General features: G+C 39.1%; 1 protein-coding gene across 2 annotated transcripts; it reads right to left on the bottom strand.

The window, feature by feature from the left end:
• Positions 1 to 23,850, bottom strand: ASMTL (acetylserotonin O-methyltransferase like). Of its 2 annotated transcripts, none has more exons than XM_079332820.1 (13): positions 23,650 to 23,850; positions 22,552 to 22,683; positions 20,820 to 20,867; positions 20,122 to 20,186; positions 19,084 to 19,145; positions 17,160 to 17,268; positions 13,114 to 13,540; positions 10,166 to 10,328; positions 8,242 to 8,426; positions 6,425 to 6,554; positions 5,331 to 5,474; positions 4,712 to 4,834; positions 1 to 631 (listed from the first exon to the last, which is right to left on the bottom strand). In XM_079332820.1, the coding sequence occupies exons 1-13, from the start codon at positions 23,740 to 23,742 to the stop codon at positions 417 to 419; spliced, it is 1,896 nt and encodes a 631-aa protein (XP_079188946.1). In that variant the 5' UTR covers positions 23,743 to 23,850; the 3' UTR covers positions 1 to 416. The 2 variants fall into 2 exon arrangements, with proteins under 2 accessions (XP_079188946.1, XP_079188945.1); XM_079332819.1 differs by lacking the exon at positions 1 to 631 and adding an exon at positions 2,696 to 3,727.
• Positions 23,851 to 24,872: the final 1,022 nt, after the last annotated feature.

The raw sequence follows: 24,872 nt of genomic DNA, 5'->3' as shown, positions 1-24,872 counted from the left end.
CTTGATTAGGGCGTGTTTATTTACAGTACAGGGTGTAACATAAAATTATATTAAAATGGACGGTGATGGAGCATTGGAATTATACCAACATTAACCTCCTGGAACAGGCAAAGCAATGTGTGCTGGTCTAAAAACTCTACTATTCTAATTTTCCCAAGTATAAAGAAACAGTGATTTCTCAGCAGCATGAATACTGCTGTTGGGCTGATGACACCATTTGTGTCCTACATGTGTTGTGCAGCCACAGAATCTCCTGGCATCATTCTACTGAAGTCTAAAATAAATGCAATCTTTCCCCCTTTTTAAAAGCAACACCACAAAACTGACATTTCTTGTTACATTTCTTGTTTATGGTATTGATGGGAATTGCAAAACATCAAACACAAGTATAAGACATCCAGACTAATACATTTTTTCTATGTCTTAACACAGAGAATGACGTCTAACAAATTTCCCGTTATTCTGATTTTGACATTTGTGAATCCATGTTGTTCCAGCAAGGCTTGATATTCACAGCCACTTCTCTCCTTTCCCTCTGTCTGCACAAGCATGTTCAAGGACTGCAACAGAGCTGTGCTCCTGTTCTTCTTTTCATCATCCAACACCATTTCAGCCAGCAAAATGGCACAGCCTAATTTAAAAACAAATGCATGCAACAGTTCTAATCCATTATCAGAAAAGAAAATTTCTGCATATAGAGGGTTGCAAACTACAAGACCTTGGATGATTTCCTTTATAATTTATGGATTTTCTCTGCTATTAAGTGACCAATCCACTATTAAATGAATAATCCACTCCTCTCACAAAGCCCAGGAAATTCCCTTTCCCAGTATGGAGTGATCAAACACTCACAAGTCAAGTCATGTCTCTGTTTTCAGGGGAAAAGGGGATGACTTCTGTAGACTTGGCATGAGCACTATAGAAACAGTAAGACAGGAATAGAGTTGTATCTTTTTGGGATATACTGCTGCTTCACATTCATATTGAAATGATGCCAAGCAGAGAGAAGAGTGGATGGCAAGCATTACAGAAGCAGAGAAGTCAATGTTTGTGTTCAATACATTCTGTACGTTATTTCTGTAGGACTCAAATTCTTTGTGGTGGGACTGACCTAAGGATGAAGCAGAACTTAAATGATCTGATTTACAGAGTTGTCTTCTCCATATTCAGGCCTGTGAGGGGAAAGGGAACCCAAGAGAAGGCTACTGATAAAAGCATTGTCATACATACTTGCCTTTTAGCCTTACTAACTCAGATCAAAACAGCAGCAGTTCATAGTGATTTTATTATTAAGTGCAGCATGACATACATATCTTTCTGACTTTTAAGACAATTTCTTCAGAGCCATTCCAACTTGTACAGCTCAGACATTCAATAATCATAAAAAAGTTTTAAAATTTAACCACCCTCATTCTTCATGCCAGGAAAATTTTTCTCAGTTATGCATATTGCTTAGAAAATCTTTTCAGTGTTAGACTATTAAATCCATTCCTTCTACCAGTCAGCAAAAGATATTCAAAGAAACGGAAAACCTCATTTTGTATATTAGTAAAATGAGTTTATAATTCCTCAGATGACTGGGCTGCATCAAGGGATTGCAGAACACTGAGCCTGAAACAGATCTCCAGTCCAGCCTCCTACTCAGAGCAGGGCAGCTCTGCAATCAGCTCAGCTTCTTCAGGGCTGGCTTCACACACAAAAGCCTCCAAGGACAGACATTCCACAACCTCCTTGGAGTGCCCGCTCCAACATTTAATTATCCTGAGAGTGCAAAGCTGTGGCACATAACCACAGACACCATGCCCAAAGTGCTAATGCTTAGTGTTGTGCCTTAATCACAGAGTAGATGAAGGCTGAGTGATAGCCAAACACATTCTATTCAAATTTTACAGTCAGAGACATAGTACTTAGGGGCACAGTTTTAAAGTCTGTGACAGTTACAGGTGTGCCAGTTTTAGGATATGATTGTTTCTAACTCAAACATCTTAGAGCAGCTTAAAGAACAGCATTATGAACTTCATGAATAACCACGAGATGAGACACATTTGATTGCCAGAACAAGTCTCTCTCAACATACAAAACTTTTAAGTTAAGAGCAAGCTTCATGTTAATGTGGAAAAGAAACATTTTAAATTTATTCATTTGACCTTATTTATTTTAAATATTTTTACAGATAGATCAGTCAAAATTCCATTTATAGAACAATGCATAGAAACCTGCTAAGAATTAAAAACCCCAGTGTGGTAAAGTCTGACATTTCCTAGCTTTTGTGCACCTGAAATGCTCTGCAAGCAGCTTGTTTCTCCTTGAGTCTCCTTGAGTGAGTTGAGTCACTGTGGCCTTTTACCCATTGGTCAAGGAGCAAAGTAACTCCTGATTAAGTAACATCCAGGCAGATGCAACTCAACTTTTCTCATTAACCCTCTCTCATTTGCTGAGGTTGGTGAATCAGTATTGGTACAGCCTCTTGCACACTGTTTTATTGGGACTATTGCTGTACAAGTGACATGCAAGAAACTCACAACTGACAGAAAAGAAAGCTTGTTTGAAAGTATAATTCCAGAGAGGCTTCCACCACACTTTAAAAATAAAAAAATAAATATCAATGAAGTATTGGGAAAGAAGTAAACATTAGGAGAGGTAATATTAGTGACAAATTACTTGAAGAGACTGGATACAGCATGCACTTCTCCAATTAAGGACTGAAGCATGAAGAAAGTTTTATTTTAAAGTGTTCATACAAGGTTTTATACATAAATCCTAAAACTCCTCTCAATTAATGAGACAAAAAGCATATATGAACATTCAATCATATTCAGAAAACCCCTGAAGTGATAGTAAACAATATGAACAGCTTTCAGCTGCAGCCTGTGCAGGTACATCCTGTGGCTGGAGGCCAGAGGCTGCTGAAGTTCCTTCCTCTGTGATGTTACAGCTGTTGTAGGAACAAGTTTAATGTTTGTTATGTTTTCATTTCTGCTTGTAGAAAAAGTGCTTGAAAAGACTATATATGGGATGTCTTTCAGTAAAGTCCCACACAGCAGTGAAAAAGAGGACTAACATCCCCAAATTCAGGCAGATGGTAAAATACTAACTTTTAATTTCTGATAAAAATTAGTAGTAATCACTGAATACACTGCAGTGGGAGATTTGTCTTTAATTTTAAGGTCCAAGAAAACAAAGGTATTAATGCAGCTCAGTATAAGCTTGCAGTTTTAACTTGACCTGCTATACACAGCTATGCCAAGCCTAAGCTTAATAGAGTCTTGCAGAAGAGCTGGACATTAAAGTATTTCACATGCAGGAGTTTCAGCCTGTCCCAGACACTTTTTAAAATGTACAGAATTCACTCTGGCAGAAGCTGCACTCCAACTTGTATCCAAGGCCTGTAACAACTATGCTTCAGAGAAAGGGCCACAATGATTCTCAGCTGCCAATACGAGCTGGTTGATGATGGGTATATTGCACAAGGGGTGAAAATTCAGCATCCCAGATTGCTTCTGGCAACTCTACAGTGACAGACTCTTCTTGAAGCACAGAACAGCATCTAATAAGTTCCCTGTGATCTTAATTTGTACATCTGTGAATCCATATTTCTCCAGTAGCTGTTTATATTCTGAGCCACTTCTCTGCTTGCCTTCAGTCATACTGAGGGATTGTAGCACAGCTACAGAAGGGTGAATCTTCTGTTCATCAAGCACAGTTTCTGCCACTAGCAAGGCACTTCCTGCATTTCCAAAACAACCAAAGTGATTCTGTGTAAGTACTTTTAGCTTCAACTTAAGTGTTTTTTTCAGAGCCAGCTACAGAGGTCCCCTCAGACTGATTTTTCAACTGGTCTTCAGAGCAAATCAGTGAAAGGAATTTACTTTCAGTGATCTCTTTGTGGAAGAAACTATTTAAAAAGCAGGGAGACAGAGCACTGCCTCTAGAAGTTCAGATCACTTCCTGCTTATGCTCTTGAACTCAGTCTTTTTTTCATTTGAACCAGACAACTCCTGTAAATATCTGTCATAACCCAAACTTTGCATAAGATTAAGACAGTCACCCAAAATATTCTTTCATAATTTATCATCAGGATTATAGTTTATGGGCTAGGTCTTATTTTACATGTTCTCCTTTGAAACAAACTTCAGACCAACAGCTGCATTAAAGAATCAAATGAACTTAGTGGTCAGGCTTCTGGTCTTCTTTATCTTTAATACTGCCTGAATATGAGTCAGCAGTGTGCCCTGGCAGTCCAAAGGAACAACCAGGTTCTGGGGTGCATCAAGTACAGGATAGTAAATTGCTACACAGGTGATTGTCTCATTCTACTTTGTGCTGGTACAGCCTTGCCATGAGTACCGTGTGCAGTTTTGGGCACCACAATATTAAAAAAAACATATTAGGCTATTAGAGACCATCCAAAGGAGGGCCACAAAGCTGGTGAAGGGTCTCAAGGAGAGCCTTATAAGGGGCAGCTGAAGTCATTTCATTTGTTCAGCCTGGAGGAGATTCAGGGAAGACCTCATTGTGGTCTTAAGCATCCTTACACGGGGTAGTGGAGGTGCAAGTACTGAGCTCTTCAGTCTTGTGACCAGTGGCAGGACTCAAGGAAATAGCATGAAGCTGGGTCAGGGAAGGTTTAGTTTGCATATCAGGAAAAGTCAGTGCTCATTAAAGGTACATTAACATGCATATTTAGGCTCACAAGATGAAAAAAACATACCTGGTCTGCAAACAGCCGATATCTTGCTTAACAGCACATGTATCTTCTCATCAGGCCAGTCATGAAGAACACGAGAAAGGATGTAAAGATCTGCTTCTGGAAGATTATCCTTGAAGAAGTCACCTGTTGGAAAACAGAGTTAGTACATTCCTACAGAAACCACAGAGTACTGCAAGACCAAGGCGCTTCAGCAGAGTACAAAAGCAACAAGAATGAACAGGTACAGGTATGCCCTGATTTGCAGATAAGGAAAGTGCAATTAAAGAGCAGATCATAGGCAAGAATTCAGTAACAAAAAAATAGAGAGCAAATCTAAAGGAAGGAAGGAGACAAAGGTCTTTGTAGTCACCATACTGATCCTGTCTAGAAATGAAATACCTCAGACAAGCACATGCAGCCTCTGCTTCCAGTGGTATTAAAAAAATTACTAATTCATAGCCATATTCTCCAACCATTCTTTTATCCCCACAGTCTTGAAAAATACAATGTCCCCATTTAGCATGGGTGAACCTACATTGCCTGGTATTGAGATATGTTTGAGGTTGTAACAGTAGCAAAAGAGCATGTTCTGTGAACAAGGATAACAGAAATCAGACAAAAGATCATGTGCTACATTTACCTGACACAAATGTCACTGTAGCAGCGTGTTGTCCTGAAGGCTGAAAGGAAGAGGTGTTCGCAATAACTTCTGGAAGGTCAAATACTGTGACCTTGAGATTTGGGTATACTTGTACTAATTCATGAGCCAGAGCTCCGGTGCAACCTATTAAAAGTTTAAAGAAGTCAAATCAGGTATTTTCTCCCAGAATTTGCAGCCATTTTTAAAAACAAGGCTGTATATAACATTAAAATAGAGACATCCAGTCAGAACCAGACAGCTCAACAGTTAACGTGGGCAACAGGACTTCCTGGTTGATACAGAGCAAGGCTTTAAAGCTTGTGGAATGCAGGCATTACAAACCACTGATACATGAAATTTGACAAATACTCTCCAGAATAGTAAAGACTGTGAAGTTTTGGAGTCTCTGCACAAGTTGCAACGGTTGTATCACTACCGGGTTATGAGATGCTGCCCACCTCCCCAGGCACTAAATAAAGTATTCTTCCTTTAGTGGATCTTTCCCTTTGTAGTAACACTTCCTCTGTGCAGCTCCATGCACAGAGTAAAAAAAAAAAAGGAACACTAAAAAGCAGTGTTTCTTCAGGTATATCATTGGTCTTCAACATTTTGGTGGATATCTTAGATATTAATAACTACAATAATACACAAAACAAACCCATTAGAAACTAATAAAAACTTTTGTTTTAGCAGTGCAGTGTTTGAAGTTTGACACCCCAGTAGTGATGGCTCACTACTTTCATCACTTTTGAAAATCTTGGATGTGCCTAAGGAGAGCAACAACGCTCCTGAAAATGGCAGTCCCAGCCCAATGCTGTATCACCTGAGCAATGATCTTCTTTTTTGCCTTGAATTGTGCCACTGATTGAGACACACCTTCACTTATCTTAAACTATTCATATACCATTTAGTTAACTCTGCTTTCAATTAGCTGCACTGTTCTTTTATCCTGACCTTGCAATATCAGAAAAATAACAGTAGATAATATTACTCAGTTCTAGTAAAAAATATACTTATCTTTTAAGTAATAAAACACAGAACTGAAATCAAGCTTTTCCCTTTAATTTGTATACAAGTTCAATTAGAAGCAATACCTCCTAAATCACAAGCAGATTTAAACCGTGAAAGATCAAACGCTGTAGCCACATCTCTTGCTGTCAGGTGAGCAATGCTGTGCATAGCAGCCATAAAACGTTGCTTTACCTCCTGGTTGTGATAATAGTCCTAAAAAGGGGGGAAAGTAGTGTAATTAAAGTTTATTTTCATTAGTTAAACTACGTACAACCAAGGCAGTAGGTGAATGTGAGAATTCTCAAACATCAGAATTCCCAAAATGAAAAGGTCCATTAAAAGTGCCACTGACTATTTGCTCATCCAAATCCTCTGCTGTAGTGATAAGGAGATTTTGCATTCCCTCAAGAATTCTGATCACACAGACATCTTGAAAGGACATATTTAGGAGACTGAAAGAAAAATTCTAGTGCTCCTTCTTGATATCCTGACAAATTGCTTTCATATCACTCAAACATTTACTCTTCCATGATGAGAAAATAACTAGATAATTGGATCATATCATAAATCAGAAATGTTAAAGATGATTCTGCTTTTTTTGATTAGGGAAGAATCAAGCATTCAGTAGCAGAACCGCATGCCTTTACCTTTTCAAGGACACATACACACAAATCTCTTTTACTTTTATACAGATTTCACCAGTTATGGCTGGTTTTGCTACTACCATGAAATGGAAATATCTCCAGGCTATTGTGTGCACAGTGCCATAGGCAGCCCATAGACTCTGCTCAGACATACCATCCTGCACCTATATGGAGCCCAGGTCTAAACTGGACACAAGCACCAGCCAAGCAAAGTTGATAACCCAGATGTTTAAGGATGAGCTCCAGTTTACATACATTAAACTACTTAATTTGTATATAAATTTAGGCATCTACTGTAACAGCTATCCTAAAGCAAAATATCTTAATTCCCTTTAAAGACCCTTTGAATGATTTCCAATGGATCTCCTGTCCTCCAGTTACTTAAGTGCTAACATGAGGCTAGTAGAGCTTTTAAGTCTCCAGAAGTCCTTATTTTGTTCCATGAGGGATGTAGACATCTCCTTCAGAACCTTCATCACCAGCTTGAAGTTGAATACAAATTAAAGACCTCAGGATGTAGTCTGAAGTACAATTTAAGCCAGCAGTGCTGTCAAAGACATTCTCCTGCTCACACTACCAGCTCTCTGCTTACACAGGCACAAATATTTATGCCTCTCAACCTGCTTCACCAGATGGGTAATTGACAAGTTAGGCTAGTTACAATCCTAAATGATTCTCCAGTCTGATCTCATCCACCTGGGCTAGCATTGGGAAAGGAATGCCACAGATTGAAGCAGATGGCAGAAGGATTACAATTTTATCAGTAATAGGTATCAGCCTGAAGCTTATACAAAACTAAAACTTCATAAAGGAGATTAGATCCCTTCTCCACTACATGAACACAAACCAGCTTTGACTACACAGCACAGCCTAAACTGGATGTACATCAATATCAACTGACTGGCATCCAATATGGAAGGAGTACATGTGTAGTAAGGTACTACCTGTGTTATAAAAAATACACAAATGTAAATTAAACAGGCCCAGAGGTTATTCTGAGAGTGTGTCAGTGGGATGAGCAACACTTCCTCTGGACAATTTTTGACATTTTGAATTTCCCACCAAATTCTATGATTGCTTCACTACTTCACAGCCTAAAGTTGAAGGGAACAGAAATCTGAGACTGGTGAGTTGCACTGTGTTTCTACCATTTCTGAGAATGACAAACTTTCTTCAGACAGCTCTGTCTCCATCTGCCTCTAGATCAGTTCTGGGCTCCTCAAGCTAATTTTGATACTAATAAGAGTTTATATTACCTTAAATAGATCATCTGCTTTCTTTCCAAAGGCTCGATGATTCTGCCTGCTCCCTTCTTTGACAGCAGACTCCAAGTTGGTGAAGAGAGGCCAAAGGTGATCATTAGAATGGATAATGTAGCCATGAAGTGAGTATTTACCATCTGAGGTCAAGTAGGTATTTGCTGAGTCTGTATTACTGTAACCTTATGGGAAGAACACAGTTGTAACCTGCTTTGTTTCAGTACTTTGCAGCTGTTATTTAAAATCTGAAGGCTTGTTTCCCTGCATAAATAACTAGTAAATCCTGATCTAATGATCTATTACTAAAAATTTCGCACAAAAATAATTAATTCTGCCAGTCTTGTCATTCTTAAAGGAGCAAGTACTTTAATGTCAAAAAAGAATTTAGATGCTGGAAAATATAGATACATACTGATTTTTAGAATTATTATTATTATTTTAAACCAGATTGCTTCAGTTAGATACCTAATATTCAAGGCACACTATTAGAAGTTCCTCATTCTTGACTGTATATTTTTATTTAGATTATGGTAGCTTGAATTCAGGGAATAAGCATTCTCCATTCCGTTGTGTCTTTAGGTCTTTTTTATTTGTCATATCCAGAGTTAAAAAGACTACTTTTTTTCTTTTCTTCACACCTAATCTTTTCAAATCTTACTATATAAATGATGCACATGGAAACTTGCAATTACACAGTGTGGACTGAAAGTTAATCCTAATACTGATTTCCCCATTTACATACACCTTCAAGGACTGCTCCAGTTAGGAGCACAAAGAGGAGACACATTGCAGAACTCTCCCCTATAAAAAGCCTGATCTTCTGCTGAAGACTGACAGCACTGCTGCAGCAGAAAATGGAATTTGACAATCATTTTAGATAGAAACACAGAATCGCTTCAATGGAAAAGCCTTCTAAGGTTATCAAGTACAGCCTTTAACTTGGGACTGGTAAGTCCACCACTTAACCAGGTTCCCAAGTACCACACCTACACACCTTTTAAATACCTCCAGGAACACTCAGCCATTTCCCTGGGCAGCCTGTTCCAATGCTTGGCAAACCGTTCAGGGAAGAAACTTTTCCTAATATTCAAACTACATCTCCCCTGGCTGTTTCCTCTTATCCTGCTGTTTGTTACTTGTAAGGAGAGACCATCTCCCACCTGGCTACAACATCCTTACACATAGCTGTAGAGAACAATGACGTCTCTTCTGACCTTCAGGTTTAGCACCCCCAGCTCCCTCAGCCACTCCTCATCAGACCTGTGCTCCAGACTCTTCACCAGCTCCATTACCCTTTTCTGGACATGCTGCAGCACCTCTTTCTTGTCATGAGGGGCTCAAAACTGACCACAGGATTCAAGCTGTGGCCTCACCAGTGCTGAGCACAGGGGGCACAGTCACTGCCCTGCTCCTGCTGGCCACACTATTGCTGATACAGGCCAGGATGTCATTGGCCTTCCTGGCCACCTGGGCACACACGGCTCATGTTCAGCTGCTCTTAAACACCACCAGGTCCTTTTCCACTGGGTGGCTTTCCAGCCACTCTTCCCCCAGCCTGTAATGCTGCATGGGGTTGTTGTGACTGAAGTACAGATGACACATCTCAGCCATTACACTGTTTCCTGGGATGGTCCATGCAACCTTTTCTTAGAAATTTGGACAGTATTATGTTCAGAGAGCAAAAACAATCTAAAGTTTCCATACAGGAGACTTGAATGTGTTCATTACATAAAGCTTTCCCCCACATGAAATTATTCCAGCTACTAATAATGAAAGCAAAGGAATAATAATCCATCCCCCTCTGCCCCAAATCCAATTTACCCACAATATCAAGTCAGAACCTGTGACCTTAAAACCATTTCTTCCACTTCTGCCTGTCTTTCAGTACCATATGCAGTTGCAAAGAGGATAAATTAATCACCTTGTGGTGTTTTCTCCAGTAATCCAAGAGAAGCACATGCATCAAGGAGTCTTTCAGTTCCACATACAGAGGTTCCAACATCATTTGCAATATCCACAGCCTTCATTGGACCTTTACCTTTCAGATGATCAAATATCTTCAGCTTAGAGGCTACAAACAGAGCCTGTGTGTAGGTAAGGAATTGTTATTGTGATGTGTTTAAAAAGACTGCAATCAAAAACCAAAATAATTATATTGCTTGCCTTGAATTTTTCTACACAACCACTGTTAAACTACTGCAATGCAATTTAACAAACCTCCTAAAAACTGCTCCCTTTCCTTCTCAGAGAGTTTCAGTATCTTGGCCAAGTAGCAGAACTTTTAACAACGGTGTTTGGGAAAGAAGGGAACTCACAGTATTCTGGAATGCAGCCTACCAATTTTGTATGAAGACCCACTTCTTTATTGAGATATTTAGCACTTCCCCAACTATATGACTGTTTGACCTAATGGAACATTCTTCAGCATATGAACCAATATCAAAAGATCAAATTAAACTGTATATACCCAAAGGATAAGGAACTCAAAACCCTCCACTAAGACAGTGTAATAGCTTCAGTTGCTAAAATACAGGTCTTTATTAAAATTAAGGAAAAGCCCCAAAAGATTAAGAATAAAAATAATAAAACTTCACAGGACAACTGTACTACAGGCACTCCTGCACAGGATATGTAGACATGAAATGGGGACAAGAGAAGTTAGTGCCTGAAGGTGAAGAAAAACTCATGGGCAATGGCTGCCCTAAACTGAAAACTTTAGCTGAACTCTTTTAAAGATATGCTAACCAAACCAGGGAGTGAAGTTAATGAGATCTGGTAATATATACATCTCCATTCAAAACTAATTTGCAATTCTACAGTTTCTGTATTCTGAAGCAGATAAAACAATAAACCCAAGGAACTTATGGAGTGCACAACAGTGGAGGCAAATACAGCAATCACAGAATCCATTTCTTTACAAGCAACTATAATGAAATTTAAATCTAAAGCTAATCGAGGAAAGAAGGGCCTTGACATTCTGCTTAATAAAAGTCAAAGGTAGAAAAAAAAATATTAACTTTGAGAGGTAGGTCTGCTACTGTGTGTCTACATATTCTACCATTTTCACTTCTTTTTACAGTTTCCTTTGTTCTTTGAGTAAGAACATACAGCTGGGATTTATTATAATTCAGGACTTCACAATACTGAGCCAATTATATCTAGTTTACCAGATGGCTTCTGAGACCTGCCCAGTCTTTGGACTGATACCAACTGGAAATTATTAGAACAGGAAAAAGAAGGTGAGAAGATAAGGCAGAAAACTTGGCTGACCTACCTATTCAGTAATTCTCAGCTCCAGAGGAAAAAAAAAAAAAAAAAGAAAAAAAAAGAATGAAAGAAGAAAAACTGTCAAAGATCTAAGTACAGATCAGACTATGTAAATTTGGAACTTCAATAAACTCCAAAGTTTAACGTGCAAGTATTTAACCCTGATCCCTTCCTGTTCTGAAACAGAGTGGTTCAGAGGAAATTAGGCAGCAATATCTTCACCTGCAAGAGATTTTATTCTGCTTTATAAAGTTCTTGAAGTGACACCCAAAAATCAAGATGAAAAAAACTTGAGAGTTTTTGTGGAAATAAATGCTTTTGTGTACTTAAACCTATTCTGCAAATGGACTTCACACTAAAGTAGTGGGAAAGTAAAGCTCTTCCTTTTATTTCCAGCCTCCACTGTTTTTCACTGTACAAAACTATTCAGCATCACATCACTGTAAACAGTATATGTACATGCTGGTGATTCTCCATATTTATTTTTACTCAAATTGAAGAAATGCTTAGCATCATCTCACCCATTCAAACGTGTCACTCCCTATGGATACACAAGAAGTTCACAAATGCAGCAACCTCAAAGCCACTTTATTCCAAACCTCTCAGGACAGCTGTGCATGCCTGCAAGCAGCACACCCACAGAACCACACCACATGATCACACTACAGTCTTTCTTCACAACTGAGCACAACTCTCCACTGTTTCAGCAAGACTATTGTTCACTGTCTGGTGTGCCTCCCTCCATTCACCTCAAAGTTGCTGGATCTTTACTTCCAAGTGTGCATTTCACTACCACTTTAGTACTTTTTTCCAACCTCTTCCTAAAACTCAACTTGATAGAGACCAGTAATCTATTAGAATGATCACTGTTCATTTCTTTTTCTCCTTCTTCACTATTGTCTTTGCTACACTGGAACTATATAGAAAATCTAGGAGAACTGAAAATGTCCAGCTATGCATTTCTGATTACGCCTGGCTGATGATAAACAGAGCATGTGACCTTGTTTGTGAGCTGTTATGAGTATGCCTCCATCAGATACAGCAGGGACATTATCAGTTAAACACATCCAGAACACAGAACAGGTTATTAAAAAAAGAAAAAAACATCCTGGAGAGGAAATAAAAAATTAAGATCTTACACAGAGTTCTAATGCAAAACATTAAAAGCTACAAAGGAAATATATACAATTATTGTCAAAGTTTTAAATCAGGTGAGTTAAGCACATTAAATGTTTTCTTTGAAGAGTATATAATTCTAGTTTGGTTGTGCTCCTCTGACCAGTAAAAAAAAAAAAAAAAAAAAATTAAAATCGGCAACTTCTTTTCCCTCTCAGCTCAAGAGATAAAATTATCCAACATGTAACTGAAATTTCATAGAACACATTAAAACAAATACAAAAAGACAAACCCAGCAATGTTTGCACTGTATCAGAAGTTTTGGTCATCTTGTGACTCTCCAGAACATCAGTGGTCCTTTTTTACTACTTATTAAATACATTTCTCCCCCAGCTGAAGTATTTCACAATGTCTGGCACATACTGGAGTCCAGTGAAACAAATGTATCAGACAACATTGTAATGAGTAGCTTTATTTCTCCCTTACCTTTGAAGCTCTAAAACCATCCATCAGCTCTAAAATTTTGGATGGAAGTTTTGATGCACTCTGTGGCACTCCATTCTGATTTTCCAAAGGTACTGTAAAACCAGGTCTGACAGTAGAACTGTTTTCAGAAGTGTAAACAGCTCCTGAGGAATGCATCCCACTGCTGTCCAACTTACTAGAAACTTTGTGCTCTGTGAAATTTGAAGATTCACTTTTTCTATCACGTAGGTTTCTAAAAGTGTCCACAGAATGCACAGAGTCACACTTTTTATCTTGTACATCATGTTTAGAGGGCGGATAGTACAATTCTGCTAGCTTTTTGCAGAAGTGATTCAGAGGAAATCCCACCACATTCAGGAAGTCTCCATGGACATACTCAACTAACATTCCACCAAGGGCTTGGATACCATATCCACCAGCCTTGTCCCTGGGGAAGAGAAAGCAAAAACAGCATAGATCTAATTAAGGATAAGAATAGAGGTATCACAGAACACTAATAATCCACCAGTACTGCAGAGGCTGGAATAAAAACTAGTGTACCTAAGTTGGAGACAGATTAAATCTATTAGGTAGGCTCAAGACTTTAATTTGTAAATCACAAGATAAAGATCAGTATTTCTACTAAGGGTGAGTAGCCAAAAGTCCTGATGCTTCAGACAGTGCAGGTGACTGCAGTCAGAGTGCATTGTCATAGGTTACTAAGTTGTGGCTACCTAAAAGGTAACAGAGTCACCAAGCAACACTGCCACTGGGTCATTAGAGCGTACTGACCCTCACCCAATTTCAGCCTCACAAGAGGCTGAAAAGCCTTTAGGAATGTTACATCCTAAAAAAGCTCAACAAATATGACCCTTTGGAACTCAAATGCAGAGCCCAGTGATAGGAATACCTAAAAATGAGGATTAGGAAGACAGACTTTGGGAAACAGCAACCTTTTCAAACAAGATCCACTACTCCATTTGGCCCTATTGATCCATCCATCTCTTGTGCAACATCTGAGACAGAATAGAGCTGTGGCTCACAGCACTGTGCTCTCAGATGTCATGGTAATACTAGTAATTTGGCACAGGAATGTACATGCACAGAAACTAACCTTCAAAATCTAATTTGTCTTTAGGTGTAATTATGCAAATTCTACAGAGTGGAATGGAAATAAATACAAGTCAGATAAGCTGCAGTGGACCCAGCAATTTTACTGTTCTCATACAAGGAACAAGGCAATTAAAAGTATGTTTCCTACATAACAAAAGAACCTGAAAGCCTACGTCAGCAAGATTAACAACCAAAGGTCAGCCAGTCTCAGATCTACTAACTTAAGGTAGCATAGAATTACAAAAACTGCTTAAGAAAGAAGGTTACTACACAAAAAAAAAAAAATTACTAATTTTTTAATCTTAGAAACAGCTCTTTACTTTTAGTACTTACCTCTGGATTCCCTTTCTAATAGCATGGTAAAACAACCAGAGGAATCATTATACCAGCAAGTAGGATTTTCTGAATTGCTGTAAATTGTGGAATAGGAATTTTCCTTTAATCTTGCATTGTAAGCACTACCTTATAACTTCATCATTGTTTAAATTATTTCTTCTTTTATAACATTCTTACAATTTACATCAACTAAATTAGGAATATTATAATGACTAAAATGTCTTCTCATTTTTCAGTGAAGCTGTAGTCATTTTGGTATATGCTTACAGGTATACCAAAAGCAGTGGTGTCATACTCCCAGCAAGAACATTAACAGAACTGGCTATGTATTCATTTTTCTACAACACTTTATGTTCTGGGATTGGATCCTGAAAAGAATATTTATATTCTACATTTTATTCCTTCATAGGGAAGTGTGAAACTGTAGAGCTGCAGGCTCTGTCATCACCTCCTTCCCAGACTGCAGCAGGGTCCTTTGCTTTCACTGCCATCAGAGCAAAGCTACAAAAACCACATAGGATTTTCAGGCTAGGAGTTGTAAGCAGAGAGAGAAAGTTGCTCATAAGGGAAAGATTACAAAATAAAAAGCTGGGTCAAAGAGGCTGGCAGAAACTAAGTCTACTCATTATACAAGCCCAAACCAGTTAGGATTACTGTGGGACAGCCTTCTTTCTACAGATAGAAAAGAAGAAAGAGACAGTGTCTGCAAGCAGAAAAACCTTGGTTAGAAAGAAGAACAGGACTAAATCAAAAAGCAAAACAACTTTCTGGAGCCAGAATTTGAGTTTTTTTTATAGCCTCATCACAGACTAACTTGAGGCAGCAATTTCCCTTCCTTCCTTACCCATAAATTAGGTCAGCTATGAATTTCTAGTACTACTCTCCATCACCAGTGATTGACTTAAATACTATATGCAAATTTTCTTCTTCACAAAAAAACAAATTCAATTTAATCCTCTTTTTATTTTATTTTTCACATGACTACTAAGTCTTGTATTATTTCAGAAAATTATTTTGTGATGTAATTTTTTATTTTTAAAAAGAATGGTCACCTTTGGTTTAGAAAAACCTGTATGCATACAATTGTGTAACCTGTATGAGTGGACATGGAGGAAGGAACAAAAATAACCAAAAAAAAGTGCTCTGAGATACTCCCTACTGTTTTGCAAAATTTATAGGACACTGTGTTTAGTAGCTCCTTTGCAAAGTCAGAACAAATGCTTCTTATCCCCAGGATTATATAAACAAAGATCAATTGGCTTCTGCCTCAGAGAGCAATGAAATACATTCTCAGAACCTATGGTCCCTGAGAAACCCTTGCTGTCACACACCCTTTTTCAGCAGAATGAACAGAACAACACAGCACTGCTCATGAGCTGGTTTGGTGCAGTGAAGTTGAAGTACTGCTAAAGCATACTTGCTTCCAGAGGAAATATTCAGAATATTCCAAAATCATTTTCAACCTCCAACTGTTCCTAAAACTCCAGGGTAATTTCTCCTTCAAAGTGCAACTTTATGGCCCACTAAATCTAAGCATCATACTAATTGGCATAGTAAGCATCCCCTTCCAAAAACCTATGTAGGAATTTATTACAAGCTCCACATAATCCACTTTAACATAGGTCTATTCAATAAGCTGTGAACCTTACATGTTCACAAAGCAAGCCTCATTTATACATAAACATTGAAGTATATCCAAAGTCTACACTGGTTTCTCTTTCCCCAGTAAAGCAGAGCTTTATTGTTTTATAGCACAAATTAGTTTAAAAACCGCCACAATTTACATTCTTATATGGTCACAACTGAAGCTACAGGGACAAAAGTTCACACCAGATCACCTGATATGCAGTCCATAGTGCTAACTATGCCTTCATGTGGCTTCAGCTAACACAAAGGAAAGACAAATTCCTTTCCCTTGCCTCCAAATAAGTACTTATTTTGTAATTTACTCTTTTTTTAGCAATCTAGTGAACTTCATCTTAGGATGAAGGATATTAGGCATTCTGTTCTCATCCTATTTCTTCCATGGAATCACTGTTGTCTGGTACATTGTCTTTGTAAATGTTGCCTATATAGGTCAGTAACTATTACCAGTGTAGCAGAAACCCATAAGTTGAAGGACAATTTTGGCACAGCAACACACACAGACTGTGTTTTCACTTTTCACAAGTATAAGTAAAAATTAAGCTGATGCTGCTTGCATCAGAGCAGTGATTTTCATAAACTAAATACACACAGTTCCATGATGCCCTCATTATCCAACACTAACTCTTGTCACCTGTTCATAATGCATTGTCTTGGGCATTGAAAATCCATTAATGTCTCTGCTAACAGAAAAGTAATTGTATATTGCACAAGTGCTTGCTCTAATCTGGGGTATTTCAAGTTTTCCTTTTTTCAAATTCATTAGGGCTCTAAAACGGTAGCTGACTTTCACTGGAGAAATGACAGCTTTACACAAGAACAAAAGAATAGTGACCTTGCATCATCCATACTGTCATTTATCATACACACAGAGCAAAATTTCAGAAAACACAGGACAATGTTTTACACTGGCTTAATAATGTACCCTAAGGCCTATTCTCAAGTGTTGTGTGGTGGCATCAGGCCTTACTTACATTGGCTCCCCACTGTGAATGTACTCCCATAAGAGCTCCTCAGACAGCTCAGAAAATTTTACTTTAGTCTCTTCATAGAAATCAGTGATTTCCATCTCTAGCTGATTGTCTACAGAAAGAAAAAGGCCTTATTAGAAACAGTAATTGTAGTTTAGAGAGCATAGCATCTAGGTTGTATTTCTTAATCATTTGACAATTTTGCTTGAGAAAAATTAAATATATTGCATAGATGTATGAAATGACTGATGATGTTCTTTAGGGACAGTGGACTCAACTTCCCCAAAACAGTAAGAGTTTGCATTTTCAACCTCTTCAGTTCTGTCTCAGGGCTAATAGACTGCTCTTCCTGTGTGCAATATATTCATAAATTAACAATGCTTACACAATGCTATTTATGGATGCTGGCACACATCCTGCACTGTGTACAAAGAAGGCTACAATCACCCTTCCAACTTTATGACTGTTGTCAAAGAACTCTTAACAACATATCAGAGTTCAACATGTAGCTGTCATAAAAGTGGATACGTGTAGCTGCACCTGCCCTTCCGACTTGGGTGTCCAGCAGTCCTATCAAGAACCCTTGCTGTCATCTTCCAATCCTCTCTGAAGAGATTACAGACTATTTCAGATTTCTGTAGCTGGAAGTGGCTGTGAAAAGGTGCAATAAAGTATTGCATACCTGGATATGGACCCTGCTGCGTGTGGTACACTGTGACCCTGCTGACATGGCAGACAGAGCTTTTCTAAAACATGTTCAACAGGTAACAGCCTTGCACAAATCAGTGTGCACATTACAGATTATTAATTGTCTCTACTCTCTTCTATAAACACCAAGGTCAGCATCTTCTGTTACCACAGTTATGGTAGCAGTGGAAATGCTTGAGGAGAGTAAGAAATATCTACACTACAGACCAAAGGAAGAATGTTAACCAATTTCCAATAGTGATAGTGTGAAACTCAAATGAAGTAAGAAAATTGGTGCATATGAAGACAGATTACCATGTCTTTCAATATTGATAAAAAATTCTAATCAGCTTAAAATAAAAATTTCATCTTTAGCAAGTTAAAAAACACACTGTAACTATAAACTGTAAATAAAAACATATTCTACAAAACTGTTCTCCTATAAATTGCATCTCTTGGGGAATCTGCAGACTAAAGGTATATTTTTCTTCATCTGACTGTAATGCAGTTCAAATTTGCAAACTTCAAATGAGATGTGCTGTTATAGCATCACTATCACAGTTGAGTGCACTTAACTTTCTTCCTAGAGTAAACAGTTACAGGTGTTATTTACATTGCTGGGTTGCTCACAGGAAACCCTTGGTAACATGTTTTATTTCTTTTGCAGCAGGTCTCCCTCTACTGTACTAGCATATTAGCAGTACTGCATCATTAACTTTAAATCTATTTTACAAGAGTTAAGAGCAACCATTCCAGAAAAGATTAAAAACTGTTAATTTTTGTACATAAAGACTATGTCCAGTGAAATGTCTGCAAAAGCTCTACTAAAGGACTATTAGCACAATCATCAGACAATGCCCTTCAAACACTCCTCAAATTACATTAATGGTACAGTTTCCACAAAAACCATTCACTTTCTCAATAAATTATAAGATAAAGAACATTGGTGTATTGCTCTATACAACTTCTTAACAGTTCTTAACAGTCTGGGGCATTAAGCCTCAACTGGTATAAGCACAACACAGAATGAATTTGATACAGATCACATTCAGCTCAGTCTCACAGTCTGTAGTACCTTTTGTGGGGAGTCTTTAATTTATATTTTGATAAGGTTTATCTTGAGTAGAAAATCAATTCAGACTGTCTGTGAGACATTTTCATCCTGGGTCTTTACTTGTACAAGCTGAGATTAATTTTTAATACAAATACAAATATTGAATTGCAATAAAATCACACGTACCTTTACTGCAGCAGTGTATAATAGCCACCCCTGTGAAAACACTGTGCTCTTTCCCATTCAGTCTGCCAGGGAAAAAATGTCCATTAAGCAACAGTCTTATGAAATGTTCCACAGGATTATGTTGCTACAACTAAGCAGACCATGACATGAATATATCACTCTATAGATCTGACATGCATCCTGAACAAATAAATTTTATTTCAGTATTCGTGAAAAGTCATTGGCAAAACAAAACAGCCACATAAAAAACAATATCAAAAGGTGCAGTCATTTAAAGTCTCCAAAATATCACTTGTCCATGGTATCAGCTCATTCACTGTACATCAGGAAGGTGACTATTCCAAATGCATTAGAAAAGGCCAGTTGGCATGAACATTACTGTTACAGCCATCTTCACTGGAAGCTGGCAATAAATATCTAGGTGATGCAACTCAGACTAAACATGTAATAGGGAACTAGAGCATATGTTCTCATTTCATCCAGACTGGGCCCCAGAGATCCCATGGCAAGCCACAGTGCAGAGGAAGAGCCCAGACTCCCTTACCCCTGGCTCTCTCTTGCAGTGGCTCCAGAGTGCCACGCAGTGGCCAACTAGTTCTGAGGACTTTATCTCCTGTGCAAGCAATAGATGTATAATACCAGGGGACTGTGAATCTTTGAAAAGATTGTTTAAGGAACAGTCTCATATTGATTAGCCAGGGTGTTTTTGGATGTGATCAGAAGCATGTCACATGCTCTGTCCACCACAAGATTTCACACTGAATTGTAAGATGAAACAGTTTGTGAAAATTTTTATTTGACACCTTGGATACATGCAAAGATGCATCATTCTGTCTGCCTTTTTGCCTGGAATTCTAGAAAGCTAAGTATTAAGTGCATTTCATATCCCTAATTAAGAGATTGACCTACTAAACTTACAACAAACGAAACAAAACCTCCAAAAAATCTGCATGTATCCCTTCTGTGGAGCCCTTTTGAGAATCTAAGTGATGGAGAAATTGCACCTTCAAATTTTGTATCTTACTTAAAACTACGGACCTTGACAGCATCCTGTAGGCATCTTGCTTATCAACTGGTTTCTCCAGGATCTGCTCATCCACAGACTAAAACAGAAAGACAGAGTAGTGAGTGTGCTGCTTCTTCTCACTTTTCAGAAACTGAGGTCAGAAATCATGTTTAAATCATTATTTCAGCCAGGGCTTCAAACCTGAGTGTATCTAGTAAAGCAAGAATAGATACAGTTACTTTGGTAGAACAGGTAATTTAGTGTCAAGCATATGAGTGCCTCTACTCTCCAATGACTGCACCTCTCAAACAAAATGATAATTCAACTTTTTCTGTCCTTAGCAGTTCACTGTCTCTGTGAAGATGTCAGATATAAAATGATCTCCTCCTACAAGGCACAACACTGAACAGCTCACATGATCTGGACTTCTTGACAGACAAGTCACCTGAAAACAGAATTTCCATTACATATTAGAGGATCCAAGCCAGTATTTATGGCAGTGTAAGTGTCCCCAAAATCTGCAGCATGGCTTCTAGCTCTCAAAACTTAAAAAATTACCTTATTGGGAAAAAAAAACCTAAAAGCCCCATCAGCAAAACCCAAAAAGATATATCATAATGCAGATGTAACTTCACAGTGAAGGCAGCTTTCAAAGTTAAACGTAAAGATACAAGTGTTTTCTACACTTCTCATAAATTAAACTAATGCTAAATCACTACAGACTTCTTACCACAATAGTGTCTGCTCCTATGACAACATCAGGTGTTATCTGATGCTTCTGAAAAAGCATAAAAAAGAAGACATTTGTTAGAAGATGCAAGGAGAACAAAATCTTTTAAGACTTAAGATAAGAAAATAGCAGTTTACTGATTTAGTAATAAGGCTGTACACTGACCTGAAAACAAGACAGTGTTTCTCCTTTTGCACTGTTTGCAAAATAGTAATCATTTATATCACCATAAAAGTGAGGCTTCAGCACACCATTCTCAAGCCACATACTTGCCCAAATATGTTATTGATGAATAAATGCATCCAGGAAATAAAGTGCATTCTCAAAAGTCAATCTGGTCCTCAAGGTGACAAACAACTCCTTTAAAGAAAGTGCCTAGTGTTTGGAAGCCAGAGAATACAACCCTCTAGGAACATTTTTCCAAGCAAAATTTGATTGAAAAATAAAACCCCTTTTTTAGCTACACTTTGTGGTTTTATCTCAAAAGGGTACAGTCTATTTTTTTTTAAACATGAGAGGTAGTCATATATAAAAATTCCTTGTAAACCTTTCTTGACTTTAAACTGTACCTGTCCTTATAGCTAAGTTTTGATTTACCTGCATATTCTAAGGTACACTGCATTTACTATCACACACAAGTTTCATGTCAATTTGCATGTGTGACCATTACAATGAAAAATTTATAGGAAGGCAATTCTTCTAGACAAAGACTTGATGTGCTCTATACTGTTTAGTATTAGTTCTACTAATTCTTGTATGAAGAAACATTTCGAAATCCACATTATCACCAGCACAAGTGTTTTGCAATAAAAGCCCAAAGTAAGTCATTTAGTGAGGTTGGGTTTAAAATCCACTCTCCTATGTTGTACAGTTGTCTGCAAAGTAATTGACAGAATCCTGGGTAACAATTTACATTGGAGATCATGCAATATTTGCTTTGAAGAATAGTGACAACTGCCAACACTATTAATTTATAAATGTTCAACACCCTTTTTCTGCTGCTAGAATAGGATGCACAAAAACCCCTCTCTTTCAGAGCTATATTATTAAAAATTATTATGGTCCATTGTGTGAGATTTAATTAGCTCAACTTTTAAATAGGTTTTGGTAGCAAAGAGCCTTATGTGTTCAAACAATGATCACAGCCAAGGGCCTAAGTCAAACACCACTGATAGTGTAAGTTGCATCACTGGTTTTGATAAAATTTAGGATACAAAACAGTTGCCTTGTGTAACAGAACCTGAAATCATGTCAACTTCTCCCTTCTTAAAATTAAAGGAAAATTCTGTTTTAAAATATTCTGGGCAAAACAGTAATCCTTTTTTCTGCTTTCCTCCAGTACCTCCATACTCACAATTTCTGACTATTCTTGTCACTCCTTCAGTGTATTTCCATGGAGTCTATCTCCACAATCAACAAATACCTGGAATGAGGTCAGCCATACATCTGACTGTTTAAAGGAACTGTGGAATATATATATCCCACATAAGAGTAGGTATGATGCTGACAAAAGATGCAGGCCACTTCAGTTTGTGGAAAGCCTGAACTGCAGGAATGAGACTTCTGATTAGGCAATTTCAAGACACCATCTTTCACAAACGACAGGAAAACATTCATTAGGCTTCAGTGGAGAAAAAGGACTCAGGGATCATTTAAGCCGTGCAAGCAAATTAAGTCACAGTAGTATGTATCACCTTCAGACAAAAAGCTCATTGCTGGAATAGTAACTTACTACATGCATTCTGTTTGCTACTTCAAGAGCTTTCTGCTTTGCAGTTTCCACAGCATACTCATAAGGGGCTGTAAAAGATGACTTTTCAAGTTTCTCCTTAAACCAGGATGGAACCACCTCAAACCGCAGGCCCTGCAATACAGGAAAGTGAAGCAGTCAATCTGACTTCATTATTAAACACTGCTCCCAAGGCACATTAAGCAAGTAGCAAATTTGACATCTGCTTTATTCACTTTAACACATCTCCCTCCCAAACACACAGAGAGGAAAAAAAACCCCAATGCTTCTATCAGTGTTTAGTGCATACATATCCTTTGCAAGCAATCTCAAACAAAACAGTCAGAACTTTGAAACTGATGTATTTGATTTTACCCTTATTAAAACCTAATCACATTAGCAACTGCATTATTCTTTTCATATGAAAACTAACAGCGTAAGCCTACACACTTCATAAACAGATTATACTATTGGATTTTTAAAATTGAATCCCTCCATAGCACTTTACTCATGCAACAGCAGTGCACATCCTTACAGGAGTTTTACTGCACTTTTGGTGTCACACAATAAACAGAAAACAAAACCAGACAATTTCTAATTGGCTTCATCAAATAATGCCCAACTATTCTTCCAACTTTTTTGCCTCTAGGTTACACTTCTACATTTATTACACCTAGCAGGCACGCTATGTTTCTAATAACTTAGTGCCTGACTCAACCTCGGTGATTCTCCACACAAGTGTATTTTGAAGTTATTTTTTCACTTAAATTCAGTGTATTGGCTGAATTACTAAGAATGGTAATACTAAGCAACCTAAGTTGGATAGGTAATACCCAAGCGCTGTTCAAAAGTCTCCCAGCGAGCGTCAGGGAGAGTCTATCGCCCAGCGAGACCGACGCGTTCCCCCGCACGGGCTGAGCGGTGTGAATGACAGATTAGAGCCCCTTGCTCTGTACTAATGCACTTCAGAAGGGACACATGCTTTACTCCCCGCTCCCTCCCACGGTCCCACGGAGCGGGCGGGCCGGAGGCTCGGGCCCGCAGGCCGCCGCAGCCCGAGCGCCCGGCCCGTGCGAGGCCAGCGGCGCCGGCCGCACTCACCACGTTGGTGAGGATCTCCTGCCGGCGCGGCGAGGCGCTGGCCAGCACCACCCGCTTGCTGACCAGCTTCCCCAGCACCGGGTTCAACACCATGGCGGCGGCCGCCGGCCCTCAGCCTCTGCTCCGCGCTGCTCGGGGGCGGGGAGACGGCGGCGGCGGCCTTATGTGCGGCGGGGCGGAGCCGGGCCGGGGAGGGAGCGGGGAGCCAGCGGGGAGCCTGGGGCCGTTCCCGGGAGGGAGCGGGGAGCCTGGGCCGTGCCCATGCGGCATGGGGCCGTGAAGGGAAGGCTTGAAACACAGAGTCAGTCAGATTGGAAAAGACCTCTGAGATCGAGTCCAACACCACCATGTCGATAGACCACATCGAGCTTTTCCTTAAACACCTCAAGCGGTGGTGACCGCACCACTTCCCTGGGCATTCCATTCCAATGTCCAGTCACCCCGTCTGTGAAGAAATTCTTCTCCATGTCCAATTTATCCCTCCCCTGGCACAGCCTGAGGCCATTTCCTCTTGTCCTGTGGCTGGCTGCCTGGCAGAAGAGGCTGACCCCTGCCTGGCTGCCGCCTCCTTCCAGGGGGTTCTAGAGTGACAAGGTCACCCTGAGTCTCCATTTCTCCATGTTTAACAACCCAGCTCCCTCAGCCGCTCCTCTTAGGATTCGAGCTCCAGACCCTTCACCAGCTCCATTGCCCTTCTCTGGGTCCACTCCAACACCTCAATATCCTTCCTGAGTGGGGGGCTCAGAACTGGACACAGGACACGAGTGGCCTCACCAGTGCCGAGTACAGGACACACATCACGTGTAACATCCCATCCCTTTGCTCCACTGATGCTGACATGAGGCATTTGGAGAACAGGTGTTATCACTTTTTCTTAGCTCAGAAGGAACCCCAACATTAAAGTGTTGGAGCAAATCCAGAGGAGGCCATGAAATTGATCAGAGGGCTGGAGCACCTCTGCTGTGAAGACAGGCTGGGAAAATTGGCGCTGTTCTGTCTGGAGAAGAGAAGGTTTCATGGAGACCCCACAACAACCTTTCAGAACCTGAAGGATGAAAATGGAAATCAGAGAGGGATGTTTCACAAACTGAAAGAGGGGACATTTAGGTTTAGATATTCAGAAGAATCTTTGAGGTCCCTTCTATGACCATTCTATGGTTCTGCGACTCTATTGTCATCATCACCTGTTGCATTGTCATCAAACTTTAAATATCCCTTATTTG

This window comes from Erithacus rubecula (genome assembly GCF_903797595.1).
Source record: "Erithacus rubecula genome assembly, chromosome: 1".
Taxonomy (NCBI): domain Eukaryota; kingdom Metazoa; phylum Chordata; class Aves; order Passeriformes; family Muscicapidae; genus Erithacus; species Erithacus rubecula.
Note: the sequence above shows the minus strand (reverse complement) of the source record. Positions and strands in the feature narration are given on the sequence as shown.